Source organism: Macaca nemestrina, chromosome 1 (assembly GCF_043159975.1).
Source record: "Macaca nemestrina isolate mMacNem1 chromosome 1, mMacNem.hap1, whole genome shotgun sequence".
Classification (NCBI taxonomy): Eukaryota; Metazoa; Chordata; class Mammalia; order Primates; family Cercopithecidae; genus Macaca; species Macaca nemestrina.
Window position 1 is genome coordinate 196,070,832 of NC_092125.1, and position 19,026 is coordinate 196,089,857.

Below are 19,026 nucleotides of genomic sequence, written 5' to 3' on the forward strand. Positions count from 1 at the left end.
TTCCCATGACATTGGCCTGGCTGGAGAACTGGTGGTAGAGGTGCTCGTTGGACTGCTGCTTGCTCTGCTCCTCCAGAAGGACATAATCCTGCTTTGGCACCAGCTGCTGCACCTTTGCCCACCGGGAGCGGATGATCTGGGTGGGGTTGGGGGAGGTGACAGTGGTGTAGGGGTTGCTGCCTGACGGCTTGGTATGTTTGCTCTCTGTGATCCTCTGGGCCTCCTTGTGGGTGGCCAGGATAGCCTCCCTATCAGTATCTGGCAGGTTCAACTTTTGGCTGTGGGCTGAGATCAATCTTCTCGGTAGCGTAGATGATGAACGTGTCCTGGAGCTCCTCCACAGCACTCTCCATCCAGTTGTAGAAGGCGCTGCCCACTTGGCATACTCCAGGTGCAGATAATCAGTGGCCTCCAGCTGCTTCTTCATTTTCTCCAGAGCTTCCCTGTGACTGTGGGTCAGAGAGCACAGGGTTTCCCACTGCTCGTAAATCTTCCGACACTGGGCATTGACGCTGTGGGAGTCACAGTAATCCAGCTCGTTGAGTTCCTGGGCAATGTTCTTTATGATATTGTGAAATATCTATTTGGTCTTTGATCCTGCTTCCTGGCATACAATGACTAGAAAATCATTAGAATTTCCGAAACCATGTCTTTTTGTATGCTGATGAGTGGATGGATGACTGGCAGCCCCTAGGGAGCTTCAGGATGGAGGCTGGCCACCAGAGAGACCAAGGCATAATTAGAGGGTTGGGAATTTCAGCCCCACTGCCCAACCCCTGAGAAGGGAAGAGGGGCTGAAGATTAAGTTGATCAGCAATAGCCAGCGATTTAACTAATCATGCCTATATAATGAAGCCTCCATAAACACCTCGAAGGACAGCGTTCACAGAGCTTCTGGAGAGCTGACCACATGGAGGTTCCTGAAGAGTGGCATCCCCAGAGAGGGCATGGAAGCCCCAAGTCCCCTTTCCCACACCTTGCCCTATGCATCTCTTTATCTGTATCCTTTGTGATATCCTGTGTAATAAACAAGCCAATGTAAGTAAAGTGTTTTTCTGAGTTCTGTGAGCTGCTCTAGCAAATTAATGGAACCCAAGTAGGGGGTAGCAGGATCCCCAGTTTATAGCCAGTTGGTCTGAAGCATAGGCAAAAATAATTGGGCTTGTGATTAGCATCTGAAGTGGAGGCAGTCTTGTAGGACTGAGCCCTTACCCTGTGGGATCTGACACTATCTCCAGGTAGATAACCGTCAGAATTGAATTGAACTGGAGGACAACCAGCTGGTGTCTGCTGCAGATTTGATTGCTTGTTCGGTGGGTGGGGAAGACCCCACACACATTTGGTCACAGAAGCATTCTGGGTTATGTAAGAGCAGAGGAAAAATCGTTTGAGTTTTTTCCACTCTTAGAGCCTCAATCAGCTCCACAAAGTCCTGGTGTATGGCCAGGTCACTTTCAAAGGCTTCGTGGTTGTGGATTAGGGCTTTGATGTCTGATAGGGTGGCCATCTCCTAGTCCCGCTGCTTAAGCCTGGCTTCCTTCTCATGGGTCCAGGCCTCATGGATGGAGATCTTCTGCTAGAACTTCTCTGCCAGGTGGTCGAGCTGCTCCAGCTTGTGGATATCATTCAGCAGCAACTCCTCAGTGAGCCGAGATCGTGCCACTGCACTCCAGCTTGGGCGACAGAGCGAGACTCTGTCTCAAAAAAAAACAAAAACAAAAACAAAAACAAAAAAAAACCGGCTGGGCGCAGTGGCTCACACCTGTAATCCCGACACTTTGGGAGGCTGAGGTGGGCAGATCACCTGAGGTCGGGAGTTCAAGACCAGCCTGACCAACACAATGAGACCCCATCTCTACTAAAAATACAAAATTAGCCAGGCATAGTGGTGCTTGCCTGTAATCCCAGCTACTCAGGAGGCTGAGGCTGGAGAATCACTTGAATCCAAGAGGCAGAGGTTGCAGTGAACCGAGGTTGCACCATTGCACTCCAGACTGTGAGACAGAGCAAGACTTTATCTAAAAAAAAAAAAAAAAAAAAAAAAATTACAGTGTTAGTTTAGTGATACTGATTTTCTTTTAGCTACTGTTTGTACTATATACTGTTTGTATGTTTGTTTGTTTGTTTACAACCTTTGCTTTAACATATCTGTATCCTTATGTGGAAATTTCTTTTCTTTCTTTTCTTGAGATGGAGTTTCACTCTTGTTGCCCAGGCTGGAGTGCGATGGCATGGTCTTGGCTCACCACAACCTTCTCCCACTGGGCTCAAGCGATTCTGCTGCCTCAGCCTGCCGAGTAGCTGGGATTACAGGCGCATACCACCATGCTTGGCTAATTTTGTATTTTTAGTAGATATGGGGTTTCTGCATGTTGGTCAGGCTGACCTGACTCCTGATCTCAGGTGATCTGCCCACCTTGGCTTCCCAAAGTGCTGGGATTACAGGCATGAGTCACTGTGCCCGGCTATGTGTAAGTTTTTTAAAGCAGTATAAAGTTGCTGTTTAAAACCCAATCTGGGCCAGGTGTGGTGGCTCATGCCTATAATCCCAGCACTTTGGGAGGCTGAGGCAAGTGGATCACTTGAGCTCAGGAGCTCAAGACCAGTCTGGGCAACATGGTGAAACCTCATCTCTACCAAAAAAAGAAAAATACAAAAATTAGCTGGGCATGATGGCATATGCCTGTAGCCCCAGCTACTTAGGAGACTGGGGTGTGAGGATCACTCAAGTCCAGGAGGCAGAGGTTGCAGGGAGCTGTGATCGTGCCACTGAACTCCAGCCTGAGTAACAGAATGAGACCTTATCTAAAAGAAAAAAAACACAAAAAACCCAAAACAAAAATCCAGTCTGGGCTGACCATGGTGGCTCTCCCCTATAATCCCAGTGCTTTGGGAGGCTGAGGCAGAAGGATTGCTTGAGGCCAGCAGTTTGAGAGCAGCCTGGACAACATAGCAAGACCCTGACTCTACAAATTTTTTTTTTTTAAGAATTAGCCAGGTGCAGTGGCACATGCCTGTAGTCCTAGCTATTTTGGAGGCTAAGGTGGGAGGATTGCTTGAGCCTAGGAGGTTGAGGCTGCAGTGAACTATGATTGCACCACTGCACTCCAGCCTGGGCAACAGAACAAGATCCTGTCTCTAAGAAATATTTTGAATATTAAAAAATAAAAATAATAAATAAATTAGAAACTCAATCTATCTTTGTTTTTATTTTATTTTATTTGGTTTGGTTTTAGTTTCTGAGACAGGGTCTCACTCTCACCCAGGCTGCAGTGCAATGTCACAATCAAGGCTCACTGCAGCCTCACCTTCCCAGGCTCAAATGATCTTCCTACCTCAGCCTCTCAAGTAGCTGGGGCTACAGGTATGCATCACCATGCCCAGCTAGTTTTTGTATTCTTTTGCAGAGATGGGGTTTCATCATATTGTCCAGGCTGGTCTCTACCTCCTGGGCTCAAGTGACCCTCCTGCGTCAGCCTCCCAGAGTGCTGGGATTACAGGCATGAGCTACGGCACCCGGCCCAATCTTTGTTTTAAAATAGGAATATTTAGGGGTTGGGTGTGGTGGCTTACTCCTGTAATCCCAGCACTTTGGGAGGCTGAGATGGGCAGATGATGAGGTCAGGAGTTCAAGGCCAGCCTGGACAACATGGTGAAACTCTGTCTCTACTAAAAATTACAAAAATTAGCTGGGCAATGTGGTGCGTGCCTGTAATCCCAGCTACTCAGGAGGCTGAGGAAACAGTATTGCTTGAATTCGGGAGGCAGAGGTTGCAGTGAGTGGAGATCATGCCATTGTACTCTAGCCTGGGCGGCAGAGCAAGACTCCATCTAGAAATAAATAAATAAAAGGAATATTCAGTCCATTTATATTTAAAATAGTTATTTATACATCTGAGTTTCAAGATATCCTAGTATTTGTATTCTATCTCTCCCACATGTTCGATGTTCCTTTTTTCCTCTCTTCTAGATATTTTTTGATTATTTTTATTATTCCAAATGTTTCTACATTAGCTTGTTAGTAACACATTTTTGTTACTATTTTTCCATGATTACCATGGTAATTACAGCATGCATCCTTGACTTGCTAAAGTTTAACATAAATAATTCTTTTACCACTTCATAGACAATGCAAGTACCTTAAAATACTTTAACTCCATTTATCTGCTCCCACACTGTGTGCTATTTTTGTGATGTGTTTTAATTCTACGTGCATTTAGAACTTCACATGACATTATCACTTTATACAGTTATTGTTAATTTATTTTTACCCACATATTTACTTTCTTTTGATCTTATATTTTTCCTGGATGTTCGTAATTCTTTTTGAGTTTCTTTTTTTTTTTGAGACGGAGTCTCGCTCTGTTGCCCGGGCTGGAGTGCAGTGGCCGGATCTCAGCTCACTGCAAGCTTTGCCTCCTAGGTCTCTTGCCTCAGCCTCCTGAGTAGCTGGGACTACAGGCGCCCGCCACCTCGCCTGGCTAGTTTTTTTTTTGGTATTTTTTTAGTAGAGACGGGGTTTCACCGTGTTAGCCAGGCTGGTCTCGATCTCCTGACCTCGTGATCCGCCTGTCTCGGCCTCCCAAAGTGCTGGGATTACAGGCTTGAGCCACTGCGCCCGGCTTGAGTTTCTTTTTAAAAATCGCCTTTAGTATGCCTTTAGTGTGGATCTGTGAAGAATTTTGACTGTCATAAAACATACTTATTTTACCTTCGTTTTTGAAGAATATTTTCACTGAGTATAGCATTTTAGATTGATACTTTCTTTTAGCACTTTAAAGATGCCATTCCATCATCTTCTGGATTTTATCATTTATATGAAAGAGTCAGTTGTCAGTCTTTTCACTTTATTTTATTTTATTTTCGAGACAGATCTTGTTCTGTCTCCCAGTCTGGAATGCAGTGGCATGATCACAGCTCACTACAGCCTTGACCTCCCAGGCTCAAATGATTCTCCTCCCACCTCAACCTTCTGAGTAGCTAGGATGACAGGGGCATGCCACTATGCCTGGCTAATTTTTCCATTTTTAGTGGAGATGGGATTTCACCATGTTGCCCAGGCTGGTCTCAAACTGCTAGGCTCAAGTGATCCTCCTATCTCAGCCTCCCAAAGTGTTGAGATGACAGGCATGAGCCACTGTGCCTGGCCTCAGCCCTTTTTTTAAAAAATTGAGACAGTCTTGCTCTGTTGCCCAGGCTGGAGTACAGTGTGCGATCCTAGCTCACCGTAGCCTCAACCTGCTGGGTCAAGTGATCCCCCACTACAACTTCCTGAGTAGCTGGGACTACAGGTGCACACCATCATGCCTGGCTAATTTTTGTATTTTTTTGTAGAGATGGGGTCTTGCCTAGGCTGCTCTTGAGCTCCTGGCCTCAACTGATCCTTCTGCCTTGGCCTTCCAAAGTGCTGGGATTACAGGCATGAGCAACCATGCCTGGCCGAAGTTTTGTGTGTGTGTGTGTGTGTGTGTGTGTGTGTGTGTGTGTGGAGGGGGCTGTTGTTGTTTCATTTGTTTGTTTGTTTGTTTGTTTGTTTTTAAGACAGAGTCTTACTCTATCGACCAGGCTGGAGTGCAGTGGTGCACTCTTGGCTCACTGCAACCTCCACTTTCCAGGTTCAAATGATCCTCCTGCCTCATCCTCTCGAATAACTGGGACTACAGGCACGTGCCACCACGCCTGGCTAATTTTTGTATATTTAGTAGAGACGGGGTTTTGCCATGTTGGCCAGGCTGGTCTTGAACTCCTGACCTCAGGTGATCCACCCACCTCGGCCTCCCAAAGTGCTGGTATTACAGGCGTGAGCCACTGCACTCTGCCATTGTCAGTCTTTTTTTTTTTTTTTTTGAGACGGAGTCTCGCTCTGTCGCCCAGGCTGGAGTGCAGTGGCAATCTCGGCTCACTGCAAACTCCGCCTCCCGGGTTCACGCCATTGTCCTACCTCAGCCTCCCAAGTAACTGGGACTATAGGCATGTGCCACCATACCTGGCTAATTTTTTGTATTTTTAGTAGAGACAGGGTTTCACTACGGTCTCAATCTCCTGACCTCGTGATCTGCCCGCCTCCGCCTCCCAAAGGGCTGGGATTACAGGCGTGAGCCAGTGTGCCTGGCCCATTGTCAGTCTTAATGTTGTTCCTTTGAAGGTAATGTGTGTCTCTCTCTCTAATTGCTTTTAATATTTTTTCTTTGGTTTTCAGCAGTTCTCTTATGAAGTGCTTAAATATAGTTTTTGGTCGAGCACGGTGGCTCATGCTTATAATCTCAGCACTTTGGGAGGCCGAGGTGGGCAGATCACTTGAGGTCAGGAGTTTGAGACCAACTTGGCCAGCATGGCAAAACCCTGTCTCTAATAAAAATAGAAAAATTAGCTGGGCGTGGTGACACATGCCTGTAATCCCAGCCACTCGGGAGGCTGAGGCAGGAGGATTGCTCGAACCCAGGAGGCAGAGGTTGCAGTGAGCTGAGATCACACCACTACACTCTAGCCTGGGTGATACAGCGAGACTCTGTCAAAAAAAAAAAAAAAAAGTAATTTTTTTTGCATTTATCCTGCTTGGGATTGATAATGCTTCTTGAGTATGTGTCTTGATATCTTTCATCAATTTTGGAAAATTTTCAAATAGTACTTCTTTCCTATTTTTCCTCTTTCTTCTCTTTCTAGGACTCTAATTCCATGTAGTTAGGCCTTTTTGGCATGGCCCATATGTCTCTTTCTCTCTTATCTATATTTTCTGTTCTTTTCTCTCTTCCCATACTGGATCTTTTATGCTGAACCTATATTCCACATCATTAATCCTAGAATTAGCTGTGTCTAACCTGCTATCAGTTCCATCTACTATGCTAAATTCAACTATTATATTTTTCAGTTCTAGGATTTCAATTGCATTCCTTTTTAGAGTCTCCAGGTTTGGTGATTTTGCACTCTACCACAATTCCAATGCAAAATCTTACTGTTCTACACAGATCTACTCCCATCCTATTGTATCAACCAATAAAATCTTGTTTTTGTTTAAGCCAGTTTTATTTGGTTTCCTGTTAAACACAACTGAAAAATCTTAACTGCCATTGCTGAGATATCCCCCTTCATGATATTGTAATGGCAGGCAGCAGCTCCTGGTGTCAGATGCAGACATGACATCCAGAGAAGAAGTGGAATGCTGCCTGTCATCCATCTCTGTTTATCAGGAGTGAAAACTTTTCCTATAATTTCTGATTCAGAAGGCCAGGGTTGTAATCACACGCTACATGGAATGGGATGGGAGTGATTAGCAAATAGCAATCTCTACTTATCCCTGAACTTGGGGAGAGGATCATCTTTCGCTAGCAAACAGCTACAGTAGAAGAACATCCAAATAAAACTGAGACTCTGGCAGCAATATAAAATATGAAAGGGGAAAGCTATTGGGCAAATAATCAACACCGTTTACCATACTAATAGATGTATTAATTTTCTGTAAAGTTGTGTGTGTGTGTAGAAAATATCAGGAATTGTACATATCAGTCTTCAACAGGATTTAAATTTGGGAGGGGGACTATCTGGAATGGAAAGGATGGATATTTTTACCTATACAATTTTCATTAGTTTATATTACTTTGGTGATTTAAATTTAAAAGAACTGCAATCTAAAAATGGGCTGCTTCCAGAATTAGAGCTAGAATAAAAATATAGAGTCAGAAGGCTGGATATGGTGGTTCACATGTGTAATCCCAATGCTTTAGGAGGTTGGGGCAGGAGGATCACTTTAGGCTGGACTTTGAGACCAGCCTGGGGAACATAGTGATACCCTGTCTCTACAAAAGAAAAAATAAAAAGAGTTATGAGCATGGTGGTGCGTGCCTGTAGTCCTAGCTACCCAGGAGGTTGGAGGATTGCTTGAGCCCAGGAGGTTGAGGCTGCAGTGAGCTATGATCGCACCACTGCACTCCAGTTTGGGCAACAGAGTGCTTGTCTCTAATACATACATAAATATATGTATGTCTGTGTATGTGTGTGTGTTGTATGTGTATGTGTGTGTGTGTGTGTGTGTGTATGTGTGTGTGTGTGTATGTATATATGCATTAGGGAGAAAGAGAGAGAGAGAGAGTCAGAGAAGCACATGTTTGTATATTCCAGTCCCAGTCCTGGCCCCTACACAGTTACTCAGGTGCCAATAGCAGGTTTATCCCTTCTGGGGATTTGGAGGAACAAGGCTATCAGAGCCTGATGCCATCAAATATTTAAACCATTCACCTCCCTCCCCTCCCACTCTCAAAGCTGTCTTCACATCATAAATTGGCTTCCAGGACATGTTTTCCTACAGGGAAAGAATGTGCTGGACATGCCATTGTGAGCATTCTGTCCCCCTTGGCAGTTCCATTTCTCATCATAAATTAATACATTGCTTCTCTGGCTCAGATAGCAGGATAGGAGCTGGGTTAGTAGGATCTACTTTCCATTCCCCAATAGATAGATTCTCTCTTAATGCTGTTAAAGTCAAGTTCATAAGCCTGGACCATGATGAATTCAAAGTAAATGTCACCTCTGATGCCACTTGGCAGCTGGCCAGCCAACCTGCCCTGATGACATTCCTGTCTCTTCAAGCACATTTCTTTCGGACTCCTGTGCTTTCTAGCCACATTCACCTCAACCAGCTGTCTCTTTCTTTATCTCTCATTCTGTCTTTTCCTCTACGACTCTCTCTCTCTAATTATATATATATATATATCTTTCTGTCTTCCTACCTCACCACTTAACCTTCCTTTATCCCTTCTTTTCCTTTTTTTTTTTCTTTTTTTTTGAGATGGAGTGTCTCTCTTTTTTGCCCAGGCTGGAGTGCAATGGCATGATCTCGGCTCACAGCAACCTCTGCCTCCCAGGTTCAAGCAATTCTCCTGCCTCGGCCTCCCGAGTAGCTAGGACTACAGGCACACACCACCGCATCCAGCTATTTTGCATTTTTAGTAGAGACGGAGTTTCACTATGTTGGTCAGACTGGTCTTGAACTCCTGACCTCAGATGATCCACTCACCTCGGCCTCCCAAAGTGCTGGGATTACAGGTGTGAACCACCATGCCCAGACTTCTTTTCCTTTTTCCTTCTGTTTTTTTTTTTTACACCTTAATTAACCATGGAGTTGATTAATAATATATACCAGAGCTACGTGCCAAGCACAGAGCTAGGCCATATGTAAAAATTATATTCTGACCTCACAATAACTCTGAAAGGTGTTTTTGCTCCTATTTTACACAGAAAGAGGTGGAGGCTCATAAAGAGTAAGTAGTTGTGTTTCATAATCTTAAAGGTTTTCTCTGCTTAATTTTCAAAATTAGTAAATTAAATGCTCTATGCTTCCTTTATCCAAGAAAATACAATTGAGGCCAGGCGTGGTGGCTCACGCTTATAATCCCAGCACTTTGGGAGGCTGAGGCAGGTGGATCACTTGAGGTCAGGAGTTTGAGACCAGCCTGGACCACATGGCAAAATCCTGTCTCTACTAAAACCACAAAATTAGCCAGGTATGGTGGTGTGCACCTGTAGCCCCAGCTACTTGGGAGGCTGAGGCAGGAGAATTGCTTGAACCTGGGAGGTGGAGGTTGCAGTGAACCGAGATCGGGCCATTGCACTCCAGCCTGGGCAACAGAGTGAGACACTGTCTCAAAAAAAAAAAAAAAAAAAAAAAAAAGATGACCCTTTGAACAATAAAGCTCCCACTGCTCTTTGCCTCTCCCCATCCTTCTTCCTGAGATTGGGACTTGACCCTGATTCCTCTGACACAATCTTAAACTTCTTTATAGAGGAGATAACCTTCTCTGTCCAGTCAGGCTCACCATACTTTCTGTATCTGTGCAAAAGGAAGAGGTCAAATCTTCAGCCTCTAGATTTGTAACTTTCAGTAACTTGGAGATGGAGTTTGTGGTAACATTAAATCTGCTCCCTGGAAGGTCACTTTTTATTATTTTGGGTGCTTAATTAAGTTGCTCAGCCACATCAAGTGTCCTCCCCCACGATCCTAGAAGATAGTGAGGTAGAAGTAGAGAGGAGTATCTCTTCCAGCCTACTTCAGTAGAAGTCTGAGAGGAGCAAAAGAGAAAACAAGATGTTTCTGGGTGGGTTCCAGGCCCCTCCACTCTTCTGCAAGGGAGTGAAGGCTGTTTATCTCCTGAAGACATGAATTGTCGGATTTTGGTTATAGGCTGGAGGAGTAGAAGCCACCACTGTATATTCTTAGCTAAAGGAAATATAAAGCATTTAATTTACTAATTTTGAAAATTAAGCAGAGAAAATCTTTAAGATTATGAAGCAAAACTACTTACCCTTTATGATCCTGCCAAGGATCAGAACATGGCAGCAGAGAAGTCCCAGGTCCAGCTGCGTGTCCAGACCCTGTTGGATTCAGCACCATGGATAGAAAGCCCAAAGCTGGCTGGAGGGCTGAGGGTTCAACGCCAGGGACAGATACCACCCCCTGCCCCCACCCCCAAATTTCACCAGTCTCCACTGCTATTCCTGGGAGGAACCTAACTCTAGCCATTAGTTAACTGGCCCCCAGCACTTAAATGTCCCGATAAACAATGGGTTGGTTTCTTTCTAAGGCCCTCCGGAATTTTACTGAGCTGTCTGTTCTGCAGCTTCCTGATAGAGTGGGGTCCGCCTTAGAGCAACTCTTATTAAGATCCAGCTGATTTGCATATATCTGCATTCACTGGGGCTTCTCCATTCTGGTTTTATTATAAATGAATTGCTCAGAGGAAGAAAGGGAAGGATTATTTCACGACTTTTCGTCCTCTTCTTTCCCCCTATTCCTAGGGTCTCCGTCTGGAAATTCACCCCAGATGCCTGAAGGTGTGTATGGTGGAAGAGGGTAGAAACCAGACTCCAACAGTCAGATGTTTGCCAGAGCATCCTATGTAGATTTCCCCAGGTAATTTCCCCCATCTGCTTGGTTTCTGAAAGGTCCTTCTCAGGTTCAGAGGAAGTCTGTATTTTGTTTTAGCACCTAGGGTCAGAACCTCTGGGTTGAAGTCCCTGGAGCTTCAGTAAGAAACGCTGACTAGTGCCTTAGAGCCTGCTAAGGGGATGGCACCTGGTTCTAAAGAGGAGTGAGGGATGGTGGAGTGAGGACTCATTTTGAAATGAAAGGAGTCCCGGGTCTCTAAGCAGCTTCTAAAAATACCATCTCCCAGAGCTGGAGAGAGGGGGAGGGGAGAAATCGAGCGTGAGGAGAATGAAGATGGAAAGGAGGTGGCAGTGTGAGAACCCTTCCTCAGGTAGGTCTGGTTTTAGAGGTTCCACCTGCATCCAAGGACTGGAGGGATGCCACACCTCCTTCTGCTTCCTCAGCGAGCTTGTCTCCCGTAGTGTCCAAGCCACAGCCTCTCCTGATGACTTTTCTTTCTGCAGGTAAAGAAGACCAATTCCTCCCACCTACTCCTCCTATTGCTACTGTCCAGCAAGTATGTCTGAGTGAGCACGTGTGCATTTACTCACACACATACACACGAACACACGCAGAAATGGCACATGAAAGCAGGTTGTAAATGGCCAGCGATCTACGATGCCAGGAATCCTCCTTACACTCGGTATTCAAAGAGGTATGGACTGTGGCAGAGACAGAGTGGTTCACCAGGCATCTGCAGCACAGAGCATGGCGCCCAGTGAGGGCTGGGTGGAGGGGTGAGGGATACATATATGCAAAAGCACAGACACTCAGACCGCAGGGGCCAAGTAGTCACAGGATTCACATTCACTCTCGAGGCTTCTTAGGCTATGTTCGCTTCCAAATAGAGAGGGGGTGGGTGCCCCAAGAAAAGAGCTCGGAAAAGCCACGAGGTGGGTGGAGCTTTCTCCCCTCAAGTTCAGCCCAGATGGTGGCGCTCAGTAGCCGCCTCCTTCGTCCTGGAGGGCCCCAGCCCTTCCCACCACCAAAGTGTTAAACCCTCAGCTTGCACATAAATGACCTTCACTAGACAGAGGTCGTGTTCCACGTTTTCTTGCGGCTTCTTCAGTGCCGGCTGAACTCTTCCAGGATTGCTCCGCCTCTCTCGCAGGAATCTCCAATTCCTGGCGGCTGTGCTGTTCACTAGTCCCCTGGGGTGGGCGGAGTGGGGTGATCAAAGAGGCGAACCCCCGACTCTGAGCAGACTGAGGACAGGGGTGGTTGTGAGGTGTGCTGCTTGTGTCTTGACAGCAAGAGCAAGAACCTGAGGAACAGATCGTTCATGCAAAACCACCACCGCCCCCATCCCAGCGTCCACATGGTTTCCCAGCCTCGGCAGCGCGCTGGTAGGGCGGGACCCCGTCCCTCACTTTGCTCTCCTTTCCCGAGCAGCTCCCGGGTTCGGGTTCGGCCCCTCCTTCCTGCCGCTGTGTGTGTGTGTGTGTGTGTGTGTGTATGTGATGAGGGCGGGAAGAGAAAGGGGAGGGATGAGCCAGGAGACACCAGGAGCCTCAGACACAGGAACAGACCTAGGGCAGGGAGATAGAAGAGCTCCCCAGAGCTTGGGGTCAGGACATAAAGCTTCAAAACCCCCAAGTCCTGGGAACAAGGGAGCTTCCAGACTAGCTCAGAGGCTGCAAGTGTCGCTGCCTCCCCTAGGGTCGCCCCTCTTTAAGCCAAGCCCACGTTGCCTGCCTACTTCTCAGGAATGAGGAGCTAAGGTTTAGCGCTCTGGGCCACCGACGCCAGCTCATCCCCCTCGCTCAGAAGCCCCGCCAGCTCCCACGGCTGCCCCACCCCCCACGGTTTGGGGATCTGCGGGACCCCTTCCTTTCCCCACCAGTTGGGTGTTCCGCCCCTGGCCTATGAAACTCCACCTTCCCACCCTCTGCTGGCGGGGATTGGTGGGCATCCCGCGGCGGTGCCTAGTGATTGGTCCCCATGGATGATGGCGAGCGGCGAGACCCCGCCCCCAGCTGGCGCTGGGGTCTGGGGGCACTGCTCAGCGGTGCTAGGCTGGCGCGGCTTGAGCCGCCGCCGCACTGACAGCTCGGTCTGCGGACCATGGAGACCGGCGCCGGTCCACACCCGCTGCGCCTGTTCCTCTGCCGGATGCCGCTCTGTCTCGTGCTGCTTTTGGGACCCTGGCGGCCTGGGACCGCCGAGGAAGGTGAGAAGACTGGTGGGCTTTGCTCGGAGCCTGGCATGCCAAAAGATAGGGGGTTGGGGACGGGGGTTCTGCGGGAAGGAGTCATTGGAGAGACTAGAGTCTGTACTGGGGCTTGAAGCAAGCAGGCAGCAAAGAACTGGAGAGACAGAGAAAAATGTGGCCAAGCAATAGCGAAGAGAGGGGCGCTGAGGAGCTTGGGGGCTGGAGACCCGGGAGGTTGGGGAAGAAAGAGACCAGGAACCGCGGGAGCCAGAGGCAGAGGTCCAGCGGCCGCCGGTGAGACGGATAAGCTGAGTGATTGGAGGTGGGAGGTGCGGGGGCGGGGAGATGAAGAGTGGAGACAGGGAGATGCGGAGGTGAGCTCGGAATATGGAAAGACCGGACGGAGCCCGGACCACAGGGGCTAGGAGACCACAGTGTGGCCAGCATGAGGTGGAATGCTGGTCGAGGGGGGCTGGGTCCGGGCGCTGCCCGAAGTGCAGATCATGGAACTGTCCGCAGTGCTGAATTCTGAGCGTAGTCTACCGGGCGCGCTCGGCGTTGCCGGGTTTGAGGCTGTCGGCGATACTGGAGCCCGCGTCTTGCCGCTGATTGTGCATTTGGGGGAGCTATACGCTCAGTTGAATCCAGAGGCGTCATATCCAGGTGCAGAATCCGGAGGAGCTGGAATCTGAGGCGTTGACCGCGGGGTTGGTCGGGGCCCTGGATGGCTGATGCCTTCCAGTGTGCAATTCCGATGTGCTGTCAGTTGCGCGGATCTCGGAAAGCTGTCGGCGGTCCTGCCCACAGTCGCTGATGCCTCTGGAGAGGCCCTCACCTTGGTGGCCCACCCCCTGGCTTAAGCTCCAGAGGGTAATCTTCCAAGACTGCGGGATGTCCTGGCCTCCTGTCTCTGGTCTGCGGGCTCTGCTGTCCAAACCAGTTTCTGTGATCCATGCTGAGCGGTTGCAGGCTGCTGATCCAATGCCTCCTGGGGGAATAAAGGGACTCCAAGCTTCTCTGGTAGGAAGGGTCATAGATGTATACATAAAAGGACCCCTGACATTCTTTCAAAAGCAGTGGAAGTGACAGCCCCTGGGAAAAGGGCTGGCTGAGGAGAAGAGAGATTTTATTTCTCCAGTTGTTAGCAGTATCTCTCTACATTGTTTTCTCAGAGGCCCAGGGAGTCAGACTAAAAATGTTCAAGTCTTCATGCCTGGGGACCACCGACCTCAGAAAAACCCCTGAGTGGGAGTGGATTGGGGGGTATATACAGGAATCCCCTGATACATTCACTACTCACTTTCTCTATCTTTCTAATTGACACTTAGTTATAACTTTGGGAATCTAAGAAGGCTGGGGAGAGTCACTGACTCCCACCCCAATCTGAGAGCCAACCTTAGAGTATTTGCCATGGACCCTGTAGAAGGCTGAATAATGACCCCCACCCCCAATATGTCAATATCCTAATCCCTAGAACCTGTGAATGTTACCTTCAGTGACAAAAAGGACTTTGCATATGTGATTAATGATCTTTTGAGATGGAGAGATTGTTTTAGACTATTTGGAGGGGCCCAATAATCACAATCGTCCTTGTATGAGGGGTGCAGGAGGAGTCAGAGTCAGAGGAGAAGGCAGTGTGATGACTGAGGCAGAGATTAAAGTGATATGATTTGAAGATGGAGGAGGAGACCACAAGCCAGGGACTACAGGCGGCCACCAGACACTGAAGATGGTAAGGACATGAATTCTCCCCTCAGAGCCTCCAAAAGAAAACAGTCCTGCTGACACCTTGACTCTAGACCAGTGAAAGTGGCTTTGGGCTTCTGACCTCCAGAACTGTAACAGAAAAACAATATGTTGTTTTAAGCCACTGTGTTTGTGGTAATCTGTTACAGTAGCCCCAGGAATTGAATACAGGCTCCTTCCCTACTGACTGTGGCTACCTCTCTCTGGATTTGAGCTATTCACACCCCCTCCTGGGGATTTATGAAGTAGGAAAAACTTGTCCATATCATTTGTCACATTTTGCATTCTCTCAGCAAATTTACAGGGACTTCACCAAAGGATTCCACTCTCTTGCTAAACTGACCTCGATTTCTGACATTTCTGTCTTCCCCTCTCCTTAGTCATCCTTTTGGATTCCAAAGCCTCCCAGGCCGAGCTGGGCTGGACTGCACTGCCGAGTAATGGGGTAAGTGCACAGGTGTCCCTCCCTGTCCCAGGGATCCTCTGGTGGTCCAGGACACAGTGTCCTCAGCTCCTCATGTTTACGTCAGACAAAAGTGCTCCTCAGAGTGTGTGGTCTCCAGCAGCCCTGGCTTCAAGCCAGAGTTGCCTATTAGAAAACATTGAGTCTTCAGGCAGTTAGACAGTCCAAAAAAAAAAAGTGAGTAAGTGAGGACAGAACTGGCTGTCTAGGAACAGAAACCTGGCATCCAGATGGAGCTAATACAGGACAGTGGCTTGCACATAGTAGTAGATCCTCCAAGAAATGTTGTTGATTGATTGACAGAGCAAGCAAGACTGGGAGTCCTAAAAGAGGCTTGTAGACTTGGGGTAGGGGTGGGATGATGTGGGCTGTAACAGCAGCCTGGTGGAGTGCAAAGGGCACTGGTCGGAGAGTCAGGAGACTACAGGCACCATTCCTAGCTCCACCACTAACTTGATGTGCATACCTGGTCAAATCGCTGTCACTCTGGGGCCTTAGTTTCCCCATCTATAAAAATAAGGATTGGGATCATTTGTTTCCAAAGTTTCTCCCAGCGCTGCATCTTACAATTTCCGGGGAATTTCCGGGGTGTGCATGGTGGTGAGAGAGAAGTCAGGAGTCACTGCTAGCGCTCCACCTCCTGGAAGCATGTTGGCTCTGGGCTGCCCACCCCTTTATTCTTGTCCCCAGTGGGAGGAGATCAGTGGTGTGGATGAACACGACCGTCCCATCCGCACATACCAAGTGTGCAATGTGCTGGAGCCCAACCAAGACAACTGGCTGCAGACTGGCTGGATCAGCCGCGGCCGCGGGCAGCGCATCTTCGTGGAGCTGCAGTTCACACTCCGTGACTGCAGCAGCATCCCTGGCGCCGCAGGCACCTGCAAGGAGACCTTCAACGTCTACTACCTGGAAACTGAGGCCGACCTGGGCCGCGGGCGTCCCCGCCTAGGCGGCAGCCGGCCCCGCAAAATCGACACGATCGCGGCGGACGAGAGTTTCACGCAGGGCGACCTGGGTGAGCGCAAGATGAAGCTGAACACAGAGGTGCGCGAGATCGGCCCACTCAGCCGGCGGGGTTTCCACCTGGCCTTTCAGGACGTGGGCGCATGCGTGGCGCTTGTCTCCGTACGCGTCTACTACAAGCAGTGCCGTGCCACTGTGCGGGGCCTGGCCGCGTTCCCAGCCACCGCAGCCGAGAGCGCCTTCTCCACACTGGTGGAAGTGGCCGGAACGTGCGTGGCGCACTCGGAAGGTGAGCCTGGCAGCCCCCCACGCATGCACTGCGGCGCTGACGGCGAGTGGCTGGTGCCTGTGGGCCGCTGCAGCTGCAGCGCGGGATTCCAGGAGCGTGGTGACATCTGCGAAGGTATCCAGCTGGTTGGGGGCCGTGGGGTGGGAGTGTAGAGCGTAGGTGGCAATTGAGAGAGAGTGTGCCCTAGATGAGGAGAGGCGGGGGTGGGGTCGGGATGCAGTGAGAAGCCTTGGACTCTGGAGCGCAAGGAAAGCCCTGAAGTTTGTGGAGTTTCCAGTGGGTCCAGTCAGGGCCAATGAGTGAACGTACTAGGAGGTGAAATTGACTAGCTAAGGAGGCATTAGGGACCTATATCTTAGGCACCTCACACAGGCCTTCTCGTTTATTTTCATGGCAATAAAGGAAGTCTTTTTTTTTTTTTTTTTTTTGATACTGAGTCTCTCTTGCTCTGTCACCCAGGCTGGAGTGCACTGGCCTGATCTCGGCTAACTGCAACTTCCACCTCCTGGGTTCAAGCGATTCTCCTGCCTCAGCCTCCTGAGTAGCTGGGATTACAGGCATATATCACCATGCCCAGCTAATTTTTGTATTTTTAGTAGAGACCGGGTTTCACCATGTTGGCCAGGCTGGTCTCAAACTCCTGACCTCAAGTGATCCACCTACCTAGGCCTCCCAGAGTGCAGGGATTACAGGCATGAGCCACCTCGCCCAGCCTAAAAGAAGTCATTCTTTTTTTTTTTTTTTTTTTTTTTTTTTTTTTTTTTGAGACGGAGTCTTGCTCTGTCGCCCAGGCTGGAGTGCAGTGGCGCGATCTCGGCTCACTGCAAGCTCCGCCTCCCGGGTTCATGCCATTCTCCTGCCTCAGCTTCCGGAGTAGCTGGGACTACAGGCGCCCGCCACCACGCCCGGCTAATTTTTTTTGTATTTTTTAGTAGAGACGGGGTTTCATCGTGTTAGCCAGAATGGTCTCGATCTCCTGACCTCGTGATCTGCCCGTCTCGGCCTCCCAAAGTGCTGGAATTACAGGCGTGAGCCACGGCGCCTGGCCAAGGAAGTCATTCTTATCTCTATTTCACAGATGAAGAAACAGAGCCTCAGAGGGATTAGTACCTCACTTGCAAAGTTAGGAAATGGGGAGCTAGGACTTGAATTCAGGCTTGCCCAACTCTCACATTCTTTGTATGACACCATGCGGTCTCCCCTGTGCATAAGGAAGAACTCTACAACAGCCCAAGCTTCAGACTAGTGGGATTGGTAGCATACAGAGAGGAATATCCCAGTCACGGACCACATACTTGGAGTTAGAGACTGGCGGGGGGATTTTTATGCTGGAGAGAGGGATTGGGAGGTTGCACTAGATGGTTACTAAGATCACATCCCACTCTCTGAACTACAATCAGTGTGCTCCCTGGGGGAGATCCTTCATGTTGAGGGTTTTGCTGGGTTCTTAGGCTGGTGGGGGCATTAGGAACAGACCTCTCATTCTCTCTCCTGCCTGTGGCTTTGGACCCAGAGGGTGAGGATGGGGTTATGAATGTGTATACTTAATATAGAAAGATCAAGGTATGCTTTTTCTAAACCATGTCCTTTTCTGGGTGCCAGGGCAACAGAAATGAGTCAGACATAGTCCCAGCTCTCAAGAAGTTCACAGTCTAGATGGAGAGACGCAAAAATTTAAAAATCACAAGAGGGTAAATATATGCTATAACAGAGGGATACACAGAGTGGTGGGAAGACGGGAGGAAGTGACTAAATTTGCTCTCATCCCTTTGTTCAATCATCCATCCAATATGAATTGAGGATGTGCCAGCTGCATTTATTGAGGGCTTATTATATGTATATAGATGAATGCCACCATCTCCTCTCTGCAGAAATTGTAATTTAGTGAAAGACTGGGAGGCATGAACCTTCCTGAGCTCCCCAGATATAGTTAGGATCCACCTCTGTACTCTCCAGTATTCACTGAAAACTATTTCTGTACTTACCCCATGGTATGCAGTGATCTACTTATGTGTGTTTTCATCACTAGATTAAGACCTTCTTTTATTTTTTTAGAGATGGGGGTCTGTCTATGTTGCCTGGGCTTGAGTGTAGCAGCTATTCATAGGCATGATCATAGTGCATTACAGCCTTGAGTTTTTGGGTTCAAGCATTCCTTCTGCCTCAGCCTCCTGAGTAGGTGGGACTACAAGGACCACACACTAGTTTAGGAACTTCTTGAGCTCAGGCACTGGGCCTTCCTAGTGTCAGCAGCCCCAGCATCCATAACAGGATAAGCCATATGGTAGGTGTTCAGTGAAAATGCATTGGGTGAAAAAGTGGCTACTACAGGGTGTGATACATAAACAGAGAGCTAAGGAAGCATGGAAGGGAGAACCTAATTCTAAGCATGGAGAAGGCTTCCCAGAGAAGACTTCCCAGGGAAGGTGAGAAGGTCCTTTTTCCCAGGCAGCCTAGAGCATTCTAAGCTTAGCAATTGCATGCAGAAGCAT

The 19,026-nt window shown here is 48.6% G+C and overlaps 1 protein-coding gene, 1 long non-coding RNA gene and 1 pseudogene across 3 annotated transcripts in view; 2 read left to right on the forward strand and 1 right to left on the reverse strand.

The window, feature by feature from the left end:
- Positions 1-8,290, reverse strand: part of LOC105494749 (alpha-actinin-4 pseudogene) — a 9,248-nt pseudogene extending 958 nt beyond the window's left edge.
- Positions 8,291-10,787: 2,497 nt separating this feature from the next.
- LOC105494748 (uncharacterized) lies at positions 10,788-12,366 on the forward strand. The gene is made up of 3 exons (XR_011609336.1): positions 10,788-10,824; positions 11,383-11,573; positions 12,170-12,366. It is a non-coding gene; the product is annotated as an uncharacterized lncRNA (long non-coding RNA).
- Positions 12,367-12,919: 553 nt separating this feature from the next.
- The window catches only part of LOC105494747 (EPH receptor A10), a 50,772-nt gene continuing 44,665 nt past the window's right edge, over positions 12,920-19,026 (forward strand). The window contains exons 1-3 of one of the 2 annotated variants that reach the window (XM_071095921.1): positions 12,920-13,088; positions 15,197-15,261; positions 15,970-16,648. In XM_071095921.1, coding sequence (XP_070952022.1) covers positions 12,983-13,088; positions 15,197-15,261; positions 15,970-16,648 — 850 coding nt within the window. In that variant the 5' untranslated portion in view covers positions 12,920-12,982. The remainder of the gene's footprint in view (positions 13,089-15,196; positions 15,262-15,969; positions 16,649-19,026) is intronic. The other variant, XM_011763513.2, reaches the window with a different exon arrangement.